At 41.1% G+C, this 18,283-nt stretch overlaps 1 protein-coding gene across 2 annotated transcripts in view; it reads right to left on the bottom strand.

The window, feature by feature from the left end:
* Nucleotides 1-756: 756 nt before the first annotated feature.
* iffo2b (intermediate filament family orphan 2b) overlaps nucleotides 757-18,283 on the bottom strand; it is a 46,649-nt gene continuing 29,122 nt past the window's right edge. The window contains exons 2-8 of one of the 2 annotated variants that reach the window (XM_050038934.1): nucleotides 13,861-13,921; nucleotides 9,694-9,789; nucleotides 7,681-7,851; nucleotides 6,850-6,998; nucleotides 6,153-6,354; nucleotides 5,906-6,004; nucleotides 757-4,679 (exon numbers count right to left, since the gene is read on the bottom strand). In XM_050038934.1, coding sequence (XP_049894891.1) covers nucleotides 4,446-4,679; nucleotides 5,906-6,004; nucleotides 6,153-6,354; nucleotides 6,850-6,998; nucleotides 7,681-7,851; nucleotides 9,694-9,789; nucleotides 13,861-13,921 — 1,012 coding nt within the window. In that variant the 3' untranslated portion in view covers nucleotides 757-4,445. The remainder of the gene's footprint in view (nucleotides 4,680-5,905; nucleotides 6,005-6,152; nucleotides 6,355-6,849; nucleotides 6,999-7,680; nucleotides 7,852-9,693; nucleotides 9,790-13,860; nucleotides 13,922-18,283) is intronic. The other variant, XM_050038935.1, reaches the window with a different exon arrangement.

Raw genomic sequence — 18,283 nt, 5'->3', positions numbered from 1 at the left:
ACGAGATGTAAACATTAATGGCGTCCTCTTCATCTGAACATAATATTAGCTAGCTCATTGGTGCTAGGTGAGCTAGCAGTAGATGCATGCTTCCTTCTGCACAACGATACGGCTGGTGGGTGTAGTTCAGCAGAAAGAAAATAGTTCCTACATCAAACTGCTCACAACAAGGTCTGTGGATTATCATGAGTAACTGCATCATGGTTTCTGGAAAGAGACATTGCTGTTGAGTCTTTCAAGCCGAATATAATCTAGTTCCATTGTATTCAAGAGAAGGCAGACATCTCCAACACTCTGCAACTCGTGAAAACAATCTCTAGTCATAAATACAAGCAAAAATAAATAAATAAAAAATTCTGGTAAATGGACTGCACTTGTATAGCACTTCTCTAGTCTTCCGAGTACTCAAAGCGCTTTTTACACTACGTCACATTCACCCATTCACACACACATTCACACACTGGTGGCTGAGGCTACCATACAAGGTGCTACCTGCTACTCAGTAACCATTCACACGCTCTCACATATCGATGGAACAGCCATCAGGAGCAATTTTGGGTTCAGTATCTTGCCCAAGGATACTTCAACATGCAGACTGGAGGAGCCGGGGATCAGACCGCTGATCTTCTGACAAGTGAACCTCTGAGCCACAGCTGCCCCACACAACACATAAAGCCAAGTCTTTAGATTAGAAGAGTTTTTACTGAGTTGAAAGAACTACCATAAAAAAAAGAAACAAATTGGCCTTATTTTTTAATCCAATCCACCATTTTATTTCATTTTCCCCCAATATCAACTGAGTACATTCATTATTTGTTTAAACAACCTGCCCCAGACCCACATGAATACACTGTATCAATAGTTTAAACAAAATAATAACAAATCTAAGAGAGAAAAAGCAATTAAATTAAAGCAGACAAATCAACCACTTAAAATGAAACCAACAGGACGCTTCCTGTGATGCAAATGAAACACAAAGACCGGTATCCAATACAGTTCAGTAAACTTTATCCTAATATGGCCACAAGTATTGCTGCACCTCTAATCTCCCCGTCATGTTTATGAAATTAAAAATAAAAAAATAATGACATTTAACAGCAAACAGGTATGAACGATGAACATGTGAAACTGTATGCTGACACGACCATATAATGAACCATATAATCCCAGTGCCACACGATTAAAAACCAATCATATAAAACCCTTTTTAGTATGAAACGCTCACATCCACCCGCACCTAGTTTACATACATCAATGTCACATACTAGTTGGTCAGGTACAAACCCGTTTAGTAAAGCAAAAAACATACCAAGGTCTCCAATAACAGCACACCATATATCCCTGGATTTAAACAGCTACATTTATTTTTTTTTTGCTCAGCTTTTACCTGTAAGGTCTTTAGAGGATGCTTCCAATCAAGCTACATTCATTAAGGAGGGTTGCTACAGTTTGATCAACTGGATGTCGTTTGAATGTGACCTGCTTCCAGAGAAGTAAATGGAGATAATACACTTAATGTGATACCTCAAAATCAGGTAAATGTCTGCAACTCAAACACGTGTGTGGTGGTCGGCGTGAACGAACACTGAGACTGAGACTGAGAGTTAGTAGGAGTCATAGCTTGATTTACATCTTTGTCGTGTTACTGTACACTTTGCTTTGGTTGGCTGGTTAGTGTGACGGTGGTGTGGTGTGGTGTGGTGTGGTGTGGTGTGGTGTTAGCTACAATCTCAACACGGGTTGTTAGGCCTGCAGCTGTTTCTGGATGTCACAGCCATTCAATCAATAAATAATGATGTCGAAGTACAGTACTAATAAAAAAATGGCTCTTTGTTACTTATCAGGCTGGTTTTACATCAACATAAGATGATATGAAGGTTCTCTGTGAGTGAGACAGTTCCTCACTCTTGTCTTATATAGTCAATTAGTGTCTATTATGGGTGATCGTATATGGTCAATAAGTGACAAAAACGACCGGAACAAGTTTAACAATCCTGCAAAAATTAATAAAAGCAGAATATGGCGACAATAACACACTTTTTGGTTAACACAGAATGATTAAAAAACAGTGAAAAATACTTTTTTATGCCACAAATACAATTAATTATTAATTAAATTCATTAATGATTAGGATTGATGCAGTCTGCATTGCAGCTATTTAGTTCAAAAAAATAATGTTATATAAAAAAAGACCCATAGCTCCTTTCCCCCCTGCACAAACATGCTGAAATAACAAAAGGCCTGCATTTTTAACATTCTGCTTCTGTAAAACTTCACTATAGAAGTAGCACTTAATCTTTGATCCAGCAAACCGTACGTACATGATAATAAAAAGAGGCGATTAAAAGATCACTTCTGTCCCCATGCGGCGATCGTTTTTCTTTTTTTAATGCTGATCCAGTGAGACGGCACTGAAATGCGAAACCGTGAGACATCACAGTCTGTTGCAAAGAGACGTAATATGAACAAAAAGGCCTCTGGGGTATACGATCACATGCCTACAGCCCTCTATGTACAGTCTGACACTTTTAGCTCCGATTCAGATGAGACAAAGCTGAATGTGCAACATGTCTGGAACAGAGTCCCCTGCAGGACATCAGGTGAACAATTAGTCACAATTAAACTGCACATAAACAAAGCAAGAGTGTCTTCAAGGTAATAAAACAACATATGATTTTGATTAATGAAGATTATGTGAAAGGGAAGCTTTTCAAAATGTGTCCTTTGGTTTTGCTTTAAGGGACAGTTCACCCCAAAATCAACAATTTATATTCTTCCTCTTATCTGTAGCGCTGTTTATCAATCCAGGTTGTTTGGTGTGAGTCGCTGAGCATTTGTTGATATCAGCCATAGAGATGTCTCTCCAATATAATGAAACTAGTTTGTATTCAGCTTGTGGTGCTCTAAGTGCCAAAAATTACATTTGAAAAACTCAACAGCAAAGTCTCTTTCCAGAAACCATGACCCGGTTATTTAAAATAATCCACAGACCTTGTTGTGAATGTGAGCAGTTTCATTTAGGAACTATCTTCTTTCTACTGAACTACACCCAACAACCGTACCACTGCATAAAAGGAAGCAGTTTTTCAAATGTAATTTTTGGCACTTGGAGCACCACAGGTCCCATCTTGTTCCATTATATTTGAGAGAAGGCAGACATCTCTACGGCCGATATCTCAAACACACTGGCTCACATCAAAATAATATACATTGATAAATAGTACTACAGGTAAGAGAAAAAATATGTATTTCTGATTCTGGGGTGACCTGTCCCTACAATGGAGGGCATTGTTTGGCTTTGATAACTTTAATTTGATTTCTTATATAAAAACTATTGGAATTTAGCCATTTAAAATAACATATCTTGATCTGCACTTGATAAGAACAATGTTTCTTCTATAAAGAACATCAGAAACAGAACAATGTGCTGCCTGTTTCAGTAGCAAGACTGGCAGATGTTGATGATTACAGTCCCTTCATGAGGGGGCACTGTTCCAGTTTTTACTGTTGATGTCCATGACAAAATAAAAATAAAAATAAAAAAAAACAAATGTCCCATACTGAGATTAATTCACACTTAAACACACACACAAAATAAGAGTTCTCAAAATAATACATAGAAAACACCTGCTTTGCTTAAAAGGCTAATCGTATTGGTTTGAAGAGAAACGAGGAAGGGTGAAAGCCAGTCCGTAAATAAGGCCAGCTAAATTGCATAGAACTTCAGTAGTGCACTGATGCATCAAAAGGCTGTGCTCCTTTCCTCTGTCAACTTTGGCAACTCTGCCGAGTTCCCTCAGAAACCACCAGAACTCCAACACCATTTGTATCCACTCCTTGTTTTGTCTCCTTGGCAGAAGACACTTCAACCCCAAACAGTTTAATTTGGACCGCAAACAAAAACAAAACAGTACTCCAATTGAGGGGCAGAGATGTTTTTCAATCTTAACTAAACATTAAAAAGTATATGCAAAGATGGATGTATATTTTTTTGTGAATGCTATGTGGTGGAGCACAATATGTACTATTTTCAATTCCTTTAGAATAAAGGACATTAATAGGGTAAGAATTTGTACAAAATACTTTTCAAGCAGCTTAAAACATTCGAGAGTTTATTTTTCTCTCCCCTAAAATGATGTGAAGCTCTGGACAAGGATCCAGCGAGGCAGCAGTGAGGAAGAGAGCACAGCTCGGACTCTATTTGCACCCTTTCACTTTGTGAAGCAAAGATGCCCCCCCACCACTCCTAAACAACAGAAATAGTATAAAAGCACCGGTTCTGGGCCTGCATCAGTGAGCACGACCATCAGAACTTTAACAGGTCAAACAGGCCCAGATTAAGTTTGCCCCACCTCTCTAGCAGGGTGGAGCTCTATACATATTTGACCCCTGTGACAATGAGGGGTGTTTGGGAAGAGATGGGCCAAGGCCCGGCTATGCAGCCATCAACTAACAGGGACTTCAGCCTCTGCATCCTTGTCCGAGATCTCATCCTGGATCTCATCTGTGTTCCCTGAGTCGCTGCTGGCCACGGAGCTGAAAGAGGGAGAGTTCCTGCCGCCTTTAATCATCCGCCGACACGTCTCCATCTGCACATCCAGACCTCTCTTCATGCTGCACATCTCCATGTATTCGTGCAGATGTCTGTTCATGTCACTCTTTGCTGTGGCCAACTCCATCTAAAAGATGGGGTTTAACAAAGAGAGGATGTAAGAGACGGTACAGAACACATTTGGGACAAATGTCCTTTTGGGGGGCTCAACTAATGTGAAAATAAATCAATAAATAAATACATAAAACTATTTGATTAGATAATATGAATTATTTATTTATCCACATATTGAGTCAGCTGTAACTTGAACATAAATTGTTTCAAGAGAGTGCATGAAGAGTAGTTAGTAACAAGGCAGAGAAGTCTAAACAGTTAGCTAAAAATAATGTGTAAATGCTTAAAAATTAGCAAAAATGTATATACAGTTAAAATAGTTATCTAACTAATAATAATAGTGAAATTTAGTAATGTTAGTTAGCTAACTAAAAATAAGTTCAAGTAGCTTACTGACCGTAAATAATGAGTTCAAATAGTTAGCTAACTAAAAATTATAAATATACAATTCAAATAGTTAGCCTACTAAAAATAATGAATATACAGTTCAAGTAGTTAGCTAACTAAAAATAATACGTTCAAATAATGTTACTTAGCTAACTAAAAATAAGTTCAAGTAGCTTACTAACCAAAAATAATAAGTTCAAATAGTTAGTTTAGTTAAAGTTAGTTTTTAGCTAACTAAAAATAATGAATATACAAATTAAATTGTTAGCTAACTAAAATTATAATAAGTTCAAGTAATGTTAGTTAGTGAACTAAAAATAAATTCAAAGCTTGCTAACCAAAATGAATAAGTTCAAGTAGTTTGCTAACCAAAAATATTATGTTCAAGTAATGTTACTTAGCTTACTAAAAATAATAATTTCAAGTAGTTTGCTAACCAAAAGTAACGAGTTCAAATAGTTAGCTAACTAAAAGTAATGGCCAAAGGGTTAACAAAATGTTATAAATACACAGTTGAAATACTTACTAACATAATTACTAGTTAGTTACCATCACTAGCAGTAGAACATGCAAACTTGTCCAAACCACCCTAAGCACTGACAGTTTAATTGAATGAAAAAACACTTGTAAAATATTGTTAAACTGTATCTGAAAATATTGTATTGTACTTTTATGAACAGGTTTGGAACCTGATGAGTGGTGTTAATGAAGGGCTACCTGAGTTCACCTGATAGGGGTGAGAGGGTACATTAAAAAAAAAGACTAGGAACAACTTGTTTATATATTTGCGATGCTTTCATCTTGCTTTGTGCTTGCAAGTCATTTTTCCCCCCACACACACAGATTGTCTACCTCGATCTGGCCGATGGTCTCCTGGTACTCCTGCTCTCTGGTCTTAAATAGTGACTCTGTTTCATCGATGAGGCTGCCAAGACTTCCATCCTGGGAGTCCTTAGAGAGCACAGACAGAAGTCTCATTCATCATGCATGAGTAAATGTCTGACACAGCACCTGGAGCAAAGATCTAAACGCTGCCTCGCATGAGTTTAAAAACTATTTACTGTGGAAAAGGACCATAAATGCACAGGACAGGACTCACTGGATCAGCAGCTTCACCGTTGCCCTCAGCGGCGCAGGCAGCTGTGCCAGGCATCGTGGCGATGGTGAGTGGCACGTTGTAGTTTGTGAAGTCCTCCCACAGCAACAGAGTCTCCTCGTTTTCCTCCCACGTCAGACTGTCACAGTCGTCATCAATTTCAAACGTCTCGCGCCTGGCAACAAAGGAGTTATCTGAACAATGTCTGCGTAGGACAAGGACAGGGAATGGAAAGAACAGGAGAGAAAGAGAGGGAGGAAGGACAAGTATAACCGCCACCAGACTCAGCAAAGGTCACAAGCAAAGAGGAAGATGCGCTTAGAAGGAAGACAAACAGTTGGAAGGAGCAGGTTATGGAAAACAAGTAGGCTCTGAACCTTACTATCAAAGTAAGTGATTAGTATATTCCAAAATTGCCAATGTTTGTGAGAGTAAAACCATCAGTGAGCATCTAAAAAATCACAACTATGACTTTAACAAAAATGAATGCCCACATTATTTATATCTGCTGGGTTTTGCTGAATCAGCGCACTGTATGTTTCTCCATATAAACACTAGAGGGAGCTGAAGGAACGTTCAGTGCAGTTCCATCAAAACAACATCTGTACTGGTAACTGCAGATAATATTCAGGTTCATTCACAGCACAGAGGACTTGATTCTAGCCTGTTTGTGCATTTGGTGTGTATGTGTGTTGCTTACAGCTGGTTGAGCATGCGTTTCATCTCGTCAGTGATGTTGAGCGACCCAGGGACGTCCTCCTCTGAAGGGCTGGGCTCGGCATCCATCTCTGAGCTCTCCTCGTCAGACACGGCTTTACGCTCTTTTCTCCTGCAGCAGGCCACGGCACCCTGCAGAACACACACACAGAAATATAAACGCTCACGTTGCTTGAGGAACCTGTGCCGAAACATGAGCTTGTTTAGTTGCACCTAGTTTATCAAGTAAATATGTGCTATGGAGGAAAAATGCCGCAGTTTGATCATCATCAGCACTTTAATAGGTATTTTTCTGAATAGTGTGCATGGAGCATTTCTACTTTCAACAAATGAGACACTGTTTTATAAATACTGTCAATGTCAAAAGTCCCATTAAGGGTAGGGACATACTGTATAACAACATATACAGTAACATAATAGAAGCCACCAACTTGATTCACGCTGGACTTATACTCTGGCTTTAACCAGCAATGTCGGCGCAATTTGATAACCTTGTGTGCAGCGAAGAGTCACCACATCAGCAGTTAATTTTTCTGTGTGTGTGTATGTGTGTGTGCATGCATATGTAAGAGCAGTACTGTCAGTATTCTGTATGTTTATGTTTGTGAGCGTGTTTGCGAACATGCAGGCATTCATTCCTACTCCTTTAGAGAGGTCACAGAGTACATGATCAGCTGGTGAAAGAGAAACTACACACATCCAGCCAGCGGCAGCTCTGATTTCATTCACAGAGTGCTGACTGCTTCTTTCACTGAAGAATTCATATTTTTGCTGTGATTACCGTCGAACAGTGAAACAGCAGATAAGTACCCACCCTCTCTGGGAGCGACCTGGCCGGACTGACGTTGAACATCTTTGACATGTCCTCTGAGTTGCGTTGCTGAGCCACGTCGCACAGTTTGGCCGTGATGTCGATGCGCCTACAGATGTCCATGTCCACCCGCCTGGCTTTCTCCTGGATCTTGGTGTCCAGGTCAGACATTTGCTGCAGGGGTGAGAATTGTTGTTTGAGATGTCATGTGCAGTTCACACATTTTCTCACACTGCACACATACAGTATTTAAACTTGATTCACTGCGGCAGGCGAAGAACTTAAACTGACTGATTTATGGGAATGAATAAAGGGATGAATAAAGTGTTGGTGAATAATCTCCATACCAGTTTGTCTTTCGCACTTTTAATGGTGAATCTGATGTCCAATAATGGATGTGATGAACTATCTAAATATTTACCATTCATATCATATTTACTTCTCTGTTAGGAAGCCATTTTACATTATTGTTTGTGATGCAGTTTTTAAAATATGATTCAAATTTGCAATTTTATTTGTAATTCTAATCTTGTGACATTATATGTGTTATCTGTAATTCAATTTTACTGCTAACTGTCTTGGCCAGTATACTCTTATATTTCTTAGTTTAAACTAGAAAAATGCACTCAGTGGAGTGCAGATCTCCGCCAGGTTGCCGCTGGAGCTGATCACAGAGCTGTAGACAATACACGTGGCACAGCTACGCCTGGTGGAATTGTTCCTCCCCGCTTCCTTACCGTCAAGATGGCGGTGAAGATAACAAAACGTCTGTGTCTAGATGGTAACACCAGATTTGCAATAACTCCCATGAGATTTCATGTTCCATGTTTGAAGTGGTCTTTTGCACCGAAACCATGATATTTACCTAACCTTAACCAAGTGCTTTTTGTGCCTAAATCTAACCAAACCTTAACTACAGTGATGTAACACCATAAAATACAGCAACAAGAATAGTTTAAAGCATCTCGTGAGAGTCTGGCAAATCTAGGGTTACCATCTAGCCACGACCCAACAAAACTTCTTTTTTCCATCTTGTATCGCACCTAACTTTAGTTGATCATAAAATGCTAGGTATGGAATTAATATGCAGATGCTCTGGTTCAAAATGAGACCAAACTTTTCCACAAATGTCAGTTTTTGAGTCCTAACAAAGGCCTACATGCCTTTGCTATGTGGTTTTGTGGGGGACTTGTGGCCCCTGCTGGTTGGTTAAGAGGAGTTAGGAGTCAGCAGTCAGTGAGGATATAAAACAGTCAATAAATGTGGCAGATGTGGATTATGCAAATAGGTCATGTATAATGCCTCTTTCTGCTACAGTGAAAGTTTCAACAGTAGGAGGATCTCTTGTGAGCAATCACAAGGGGGCCATCGCATCTAGAGCACAAAATACAGCATGTCTAACTGCTAAGTCTAACCTAGGACATCCACTACTTCTACGCCACTTACCCGCCTCTGGAATCCCACATCAGGGATGGAGTCAAGCAAAGAAAATAATATGAAAAATCTACAATGTCCAAATGCCAAAAGTGAAGAGAAGCAGGATAAACAACACAGCTTTCCCCAAAAAACAACAACATCCAACTATATTTATCCCTGAGCAAGCACTAGCTGTGACTGCGCCCACTGCAGTATATTATAACTGTATATCACACTTGAGCAAACATGCCAGAGAACAATACGCTGCTGTACAGAACAGGAAGTGCTCTTGATCTACAGCTGCTATTTGAGCTGTTTTGAATGAATGTTTGTCTTGAAGGCTCTCTGGCTTTATATATTCACCCCAATAAGGAAGGAAGGAAGGGTGTGTGTTCACTTTTATTATCTTGACCTGTATGAATGACAGCCTTTATCACAATGAGCAGGAAAACAAAAGCACATTCTTCAAACACACCTGTTGAAACCCTTAACATGATTGCTTTATAATGTATGGGAGTTAACGCAGCACTTTTTCAGTGCTGTGAAAGCTTTGTCAGGTATGGGGAAATAATGATGACATCACCCTGAACAAATACTTACATCACTCATCAGGCTCTTGAACACCACAAGTTCAGCCTTCAGTCTGTCCACCTTCTCGCTCAGCTCATCCTGGATCTCGGCTGACTCCCGCGCACTCTGAGAGGACGTCACAGTGACATGACATGACAGAAAAACAAAGATAGTATTAAGGTTAGAGGAGTCGACTCAGCCACAATAAACTTGTGAAATAAAGTCCAATGACTTAATAAATCTTTATAACAAGCTTTGATAACAGGTAGATAAAAGTGACGCCTGTTGCATTCAGATAAGGCTCCTCTAATCAAATAAAGCCTTTATACTGTTATACATTTTCATATTGGTTACTGTTTAGCTTTTATGATCAGTACCAGAGGTCATAGATTACTTTCCTTTTCATTTTTACATAACTGAGATGATGCAAATTTGAGCCTCTGCTGAAAGACTGAGCTGTAACCTTATCAGGGAGGCCATGTCAAATACTTACAAGAGGAGTACAAAGGTTAATGTGAATTAGGTCCAAGAGGCTAAAATTGAATAGTTTTAACACTCTGGGAAATATGCTTTTCCTCTTTCTTGCAGTGATGCTAGAAACCACTTTATATCCTTTAACGTTACTGTAAACATGAAGCTACAGCCAGCATCCGGTTAGCTTAACTTAGCTTAGCATAAAGACTTGAAGCAGCTAGCTTGGCTCTGCTCTGCTCTGGAAATAAAATCCACCTACCAACGCCTAAAGCCCACTAAACGAGTTTTATCTTGTTTGTTTGATCCGTGCAAAAACCGAAATGGAAAGTGGCCATGTTGTGGTTTTACAGGCAGTTATGTGCCAGGCTGTTTGTTAGCCAGGAGCAGTGATTCTCCAGGGGTTTATCATCACCAGGGAGGGCGTTGCTAGGCAACCAGCAGAGAGACCAGCCGAGTGTTACCAACATGGCGACTTTCTCGCCAGATTTAGAGACTTTTCAGACCATAGACATATATACATAGACGCCGCAGACCCTCTCAGCGAATTTATTTATAAAAAGAGACTAGCGGCAGATTTAGCGACTTATTCAGATGAAAAAGAGAGAGATGTATTGTATTGTAATTTATTTCCATGCATACTGCGCGATTCACGGCTCTTCCGCCATGCGCGCGGGGTCTCTCCCACCATTTCCCATAGGTGTGCGTCATAATAACAACGGTCTCTCCTTTGGGGACACACATAAGCAAAATTAACATTGGCAAATATTCGTCTCCTGTTCACCAATATTCAGTGCGAGCACAGAGGCGGATAAAACATTCACTTCCGGTGGCAAAGCAAGTAAGTAGAGCTGAACTACAAAGTCGTCCTGTGTGTGTGTGTGTGGGAGACATAGGAAGTAACCTTGTTTAACCAGCTGATATGTTATGGTACTGGCCATGACAAATACAATTTGCCACTTGGGAGTTGCTGCCTGGCTGGCAGTGAGTTGGGAGATGGGCATGGTATGTGAGGAAATGGAAAGTGTACCAAAATCATCATATTTTGCTTTAGTTATTAGCAAGATAGCTAACATTAGCTAGAAAGCTAGTTTTGCATGTCTGTCACATCAGGCCATGTAATGCCCCTGTCAGCACCAATATCGGCAGTTGATGCTTACTTGCATTCACTCGTGTAACAGTGAGCAAAATAAACACTGGTGAATATTTGCTTCACGTTCACTTCCATTCAGTGTAGAGGCCCTGACACACCAAGCCAATGTTGGCCGTCGGTTAAAGTTGGGCTATTGGTGAGCGCCTGCCACCCTTGTTGGTGCGGTGTGTCCCGCACTGTTGGCCCTCATCAGTGCTAGTGGGCTTTTCCCCACTGATTCAGCAAGTTGAATCAGCATCGGCAACAGTCAGTGAATGAAATCACTGACTGTTAGTTCAGCTCAGCGCACAACAAGAGAGGTGAAAGTGAGGAATGTAAACAAAAAGCTAAAGTAAAGATAGAGTGAGTCCAAAACAACCTTCTTGTATGAAGTAAGATTGTTTTTCTTTAGTCACTGAGCTCTTCAACAGAAACATTTCCTGATGGTTTGTGTTATTGTTCACTGGTGAGCAGTAAATATGCTCTGCTCTTTCAACACTGGATCGCGTAACTAGCATCAATACTAGTCTTCCAGTTTCCCATTTTGAATGGTGATTACAGACGACGGTCATCTCCTGATATGGAGGGGTATGTCCTCTCACACAGGCGCAGAACATATGTGCTTGCTGGCCATTGGTTTGGAGTGTTTATGTGCAATTTTCTGCTGAAACACAGCCACGTGGGGCAACGCAGCAGGGGCTGTCATTGCCGCTAGTTCTCTGATGTCAGTTTGGTGTCTCTGAGCCTTTAGTGAAGGGGTGAATAAAATATTTGCTTCAGGTGGCAAAGCAAATTTGAACCTTTTAACTGCATGGAGTTCAACTTTGGTGAACTTTGATTGGCAAAGTTAGGAGGTCGGCTATGTGTGGAGGAGACATTGATTGTTGCCATGTTTATCCAGCTGATATTGTATGATACTGTACGTGAAAAAACAAACTACCCATCACAGCTGACATTACCCACATTCAGCATGAATACTGCCTCGGCAGGTGATGGTCACTTGCCTCCATTTGCCAATGTGTGACTGTACCCTTAAGCCAGGCAGTAGCTGCAGGGACATGCAGGAGGAGTCAAGAGGAGACGCTTGGAGATGCTGCTTGCTGTGGGAGTTCAGTCATAGTGAGTTTCCATGATTATATTGACTCTTTGGCTCTCTGGACTGGAAACACAAGACTATGGTGCACTATAGTATGAGCACCATAGCATGCATGTCATTCTCATGTTTTGTTGAAGATTTTTCTGTTTAATTTTATTCAGCCAAGTTTAAACGCTTCCTTGAATGATTGATAATGTCATAAATATGCAAATAAGCATATGATGTCATCTGGTAGCAATCTTTGGAGCTAGTGCTAGCTACTTTCATTGGTTAACTGTTGGCAACACTGCCCTAAAATACCACAACTTGTCCTTTTTTACATGGGCTGGTCGGTGGATATTGTTTCCATTTGACAGAGCCAGGCTAGCTGTGTCCCCCCAATTTCAGTCTTCAGTCTTTATGCTAAGCTAAGCTAACAGGCTGTAGCTTCTTTATTTATTGTACATACATGAGAATGAAATCAATCTCCTGATCTACCTTCAGCAAGACAATACTTAACCGTGTTTACCAAGGTGTCAAACTACCACTTTAAGGCTCTACTTTAAATTCTGTCTTCAGCTACAAGCCCTCTGACACTTGTAATTTTTAAGAAAATGATTTTTTCTTAGGAGCTTGCAAACAAACTATTACCCCTAATTTCCCACTGATAAATGGCTATAGTATTTAGCTGGTAAACACATGCTCAGCAGTTTAGAGCTGAAATTTATAAAGACGTAACGGATGATTAGCCCTATTGACTTTCTTCTGTTGCTCGAAAATTGCCACATTTTGCTCCTGTATTAAGTCAGCACATGGTAACAGCCCTTTGGCTCTGAGCCCTTCACAATAAAAGGCTGTTTGCACTGAATTTACTATCTCTGAACAGATTTCCATCTTTTCCACGCACAGCGGCATCTGCCTATGTGCTCTAAAAGGTTAAAACTCCCGTGGGATGGCACTCCACCTCTCTATCTGGGGTTTTGCTGACCCAGAATCCAAGACAAACACGCATGCTGTCACTGATCGATTTGCGCAGAAGCGTAGAGGAAAGGATGCCGACCAGATGAGGTACTCTCACCAGTATGTTTTTGTGATATAGCCTCAAGGTGTGACACTTTAAATTGATTTTGCCTCTACATCTATTTCCTGCCTGCTCTGAACAGAAACATAATGGCAAGACTGCTGGTGATATTTGATGTTTGTATCTACATCTGGGCCAACAGGCCCCTCCTGATGGGTTTTTAATATGTTTATTCTAATCTGACACACATCCTCCTGCTGTGCCGACTCCCGCTCTGCTGAGTGCACATAGAATAAAACACAGTGAGAAATTGAGCTATATATAAATGTTTATGCATATGCTGGAGTAGCAGTTCTCAAAATGTAGGCGCACACACGCTTTTTTTCCTCAGACTGTATTTGTGCTCCTTGTCTGCATGTAAATAACCCTTGGCAAGACTTCAGATAGCTGTGCATGCGTATGTTGGTGGAATATATTTTATTGCTGATGTTTTCCAACCTGCTGCATTGTTTCCACCGTGGACTCCAGTTGCTCTCGCTTGGACAGCTCCTCCTCCCATCTGCAACACAGAGCACAGAGTTGGGTCAGTTACTGCTGGGCCCTGTCCCCTGGGGGCCACTAGACAGGTTAATGGTACTTTTGTGGGGATAATACTCCCAACTCCGATTACAAAATGCCCTTGACAGTGAGGGCTCACACCCACTATCTCCCCCCTTTTTCCAATCTTTTGTCTACTTCCTCTTTTGTGTGGTCATCTTTACAACCCCGCTGCATCAATAAAAGACAATAAAGAGAGAATGGAGTTTTATCCTTCTCAAAAACACAACTATTGCTCATGAATAGTTTTTGAACCTGTGAGTGACTGTAGAAGGACATGTGAGCTGTAACACACCCAAAAGGGTGGAGTACCTCTGCTGCAGCCCAAATTCCTTCACGCTAACTGCTTCATTTCTCATAAGGTCTCAGGAGTGAGTTATGAGATCTCAATGATGACACTTCAAAGCAAATGAAAATATTTAGTCATGCTATTGACATAAAACAAACACAGATAAAGCTTGACATGTAACAACACCTCCAACCTTTGTGCAAAGCCATTAGTAGCCTTGTAATTTCAATATTTACTGAAGATAAGCGAGACTGAGATATTCACTACATCATAGCTGCCAGTTGGGCAAATATGTCAGACTAAACCAAGCAGCTCTTATTATTCGTTTAGTCAAACTGCAAGCAATATAAGATCCATTCACTCATTCAAACCTTGAGTTAAGCCTGAAAATCATTGAGGTTAGTGAGGATATTGTAGATAAGATCACCCAAGACTAACTGAAAACATACCAAGTGGCTGCAAAGTGCGGCCCGAAGTAGAGCTGCCATGCATTGTCCGTAGAAAGCTGCAGCGGCCGCTCTAAGCTGTGGACGTTCAATTCTTCATCTGCATGCAGCCAAACTAAAACTCAGGGATTGTTTAACTTCTAGCTACGAAATGTAGCTAGGGCAGTGATTCCCAACTGGTTCAGTCAGGGTGTCCAGATTTCTCCTTAGTCATTTGTTCAAGGTCAGTTCAATTTAAATTAGCATCATACTTGGCCATGTCATTAAGCTAGCTTGCTGTCTCTGTCATGTAGCTGTCTGTTAGTCACTCACTCTACAGCAGGATATGGCACTTAAAAGTAAAAGCACTGTGCTGGAAATTCACTGTACTTCAAAATAAAGTGTTTTTTTTTTTTACAAACTGGACACGTTTGTGAGTCACTTGCGGTCCATTGAAAATGGACCCAAGACCCACTCTTGGACCAGAACCCACCAGTTGGGAACCACTGAGCTGGAGCACAACTACAGCCTCTCAGTAAACGTCCTAAAAGTCCTGTGATCCTGGGTGCATGTTGACCTATGTTACGGAGAATTTCTTCCCGCCTGAAACACATGAACTGTGCCGCTGCTTGGTGTGGTTTCAGCGAAGAGTCCACAGCAATGCTAGCAGCTCTGAGAGGCTGTACTTCGAGGTGCTTTGAGTTCAAAGTTAATGTCACATTGACAATGCTAAAATGTAGGCTTGGGCGGTGTTAAGTTTTTCATACCTTTGTACCCTTCTGACATTTCAAAGAGGTATGCAGTATTTAACGTTATTTGTATAAAAACATAAAATCATTGTAGCCCATAGATTTCTCAAAATCAACCTTATATGCGTCCAGTTAGATGTGAAAACATGCTGTTTAGCCATGGTGTCTCCCTCTGATGTTGCTGGCTGGCTTTTTAATAGTCCTGTAACCTTATCCCCACCACTCACAATCACTATCTTTCTTAACTCAGCTGCCAGTTCCACCAGTAGAGACTGACCTCTGGTGGTTTGTGCTGTGCACTACATCGCCTCAATACAGCATGGTTGTATCAGTTTAATAGAAACAGGAGCACCTGTGTTTTTGATAGTATTTAAAATCATACCTTTGGGGTTATTAAATACCCTGGTACATTGTAGTACCGTGATACCATCCAAGCCTACCCATAAGTGCTTTACCTACGCTTAGCACTTGAGATTACCATGACCTGGATGACTAAGAATCTTCACAGACACATCCAAGCTGACTAAAATGCTGATGTTAAGAAGGTGTAATGTTCACTATGTTCACCATCTTCGTTTAGTGTGTTAGCATGCTGTAGCAGCAGTGCAGCTGAGGCTGATGGGAATGTCAGGGATCACAAAAGTGATTACATGTCATCCTGAGGGGGGCATGAATGTGCGAACCAAATGTCACAGCAATCAATCCCATAGTTGTCGAGATATTTCAGTCTGTATCAAAGCGGTGGGCTGACCGACCAACCGACTGACCGAACATGCCGCTAGCACGGCTAAAAATAAAGTGCCAGACTCCCCTCAGAGCTACAAGCTATTATAAGCAACACAGCTCTCTTCCCCTCTCCTGACGGACCATATCACTCAGCTGCACCATGGCAGCTATGTAAAAACAAAATTAGGAGGCTCTTAAATTGCCTCTCAGTATGGACTGCACAGAGGAAACAGAACACACTGCATCAGTCAGTTCAGCACGCTCCTAATACGCACTCATCCTGTTCCCTGAGATATGAGACAGCAGTCATGCTGAGTCACGGACGCTTCCCTAAAGAGAGTCTGAGGTTCAGAATGGAAAGGGAGCTCATTCAGAGATATGAAGTCACCACACAGCGACAGACAGCCATGTGAGGATGAGCCACTGTGGGAAACGTGGAGGATATAACCAGAGCGGGGTTTCTGCGTGTGTGTGAGAGACTGGGTGAGCCAGTGGGAAGATTTGTGTGTACTGGTGTAAGCAGCACATGCCTGACCATCTATATGTTTACTGTAAGGGAGAAAGCTGACATCTGATGAGCACTGCTGCATTCTGGGACATCGCTGAGGCCTCTACCATGAAGGAACACACAAACACAGCCAGAAGTCACTTTGGTATCACAAACATGCGTCACCAGAGGCTCACTTTCTCAACAAGAAGCAGCCTTGTTTCCATTCAGAACCCACTGAATGTACACTGTCTAATTAGGGAGAAGTATTCCTCGGCAGGGCGTGCCAGCTCGCACTGTGATTGAAGCCTTGTTCTAAAAACGCTGGCAGAGCTGCTTTACTGTGTCCACAACACTCTGCCTGTCTGCCGCAGGATGTCGGCTGAGGTCGTCAGAGTTCACAACTGCATCCTCTGCAGACACAAACCAGTGTGTCACAGGCATCACTCGTGTTGTCACTTCCTGACGAAACCACCACATCCCTTTCTTCAGTACCACCGGTGATAACTGGATGATTAAATCGACCTACCGATGGAGGGAAAGCCTCTTTGTGTCAACTCTATGTCAAGGCCATTTATGTCATCTATCAAAGGTAATGACAGAGCTAAGCAGCAACTGCTTCCACATTATTTGGAGCTGCTACAACTCAGCAATCCATAAAAGTCTAATGGAAAACCATGACTGTTCTCAAGCATCCAGATAAAAATGGCTTATCCAAACAAAGATGACACGACCGCATCGCAAAACTATTCTATCTATCTGGCCTGTCTGCCGTGGCTGTGGTTCTGGTTTTCCTGTACCTTTTGGCGTGACTCAGTCAAACGAACACAACCGGAGTCTCCTTACAAGGACAAAGACAGCAGGAGGGTTGGAGCCTGTGTCAACTCACAGACATCTGTTTACCTCCACACACATCCTCTGCATTCTTGCTCTAATAAATCAAAAACGAACCGTGCGGTGTTACAGATGTGTTAGCTCGGCCTGCCAGGCCAACTGAAATTGCTGCAATAAACTGTGGTTTCTTTCCATCTTGGGGAGGCAACAATAAACTAAAATGGATAGTGAGCAAAGCCAAAATTTAATTATGGAGGTTTTTAAGAGCTACATAAAGATACTATTTAATTTTCATTGAGAAAAGAAAAGACCTTCAAATTAAAATGCATTAAAATGTCTAAAACAACTAGACCAATATTATATGTTTTGGTGAGTTGTGTATTGACATTTTCCCAAAAGCGGTAACACTTTACAATAAGGTACACAAAATTAGAGTAGTTACTGAGGAACTAATGAGTAGTTACTGAGGAACTACGGTACACAAAATTAGAGTAGTTACTGAGGAACTAATGAGGAACGAATGAGGAACTAATGAGGAACTAACTATTAGTTAATGGTCAGTTCCTCAGTAACTCATGATCAAATTTCAGAGGAGTAGTTACTGAGGAACTAATGAGGAACTATTGAGTAGTTACTGAGGAACTAAGGTACACAAAATTAGAGTAGTTACTGAGGAACTAATGAGGAACGAATGAGGAACTAATGAGGAACTAACTATTAGTTAATGGTCAGTTCCTCAGTAACTCATGATCAAATTTCAGAGGAGTAGTTACTGAGGAACTAATGAGGAACTATTGAGTAGTTACTGAGGAAC

Source organism: Epinephelus moara, chromosome 24, assembly GCF_006386435.1.
Source record: "Epinephelus moara isolate mb chromosome 24, YSFRI_EMoa_1.0, whole genome shotgun sequence".
NCBI lineage: Eukaryota > Metazoa > Chordata > Actinopteri > Perciformes > Serranidae > Epinephelus > Epinephelus moara.
This window is presented reverse-complemented; position numbering and strand designations above follow the sequence as displayed.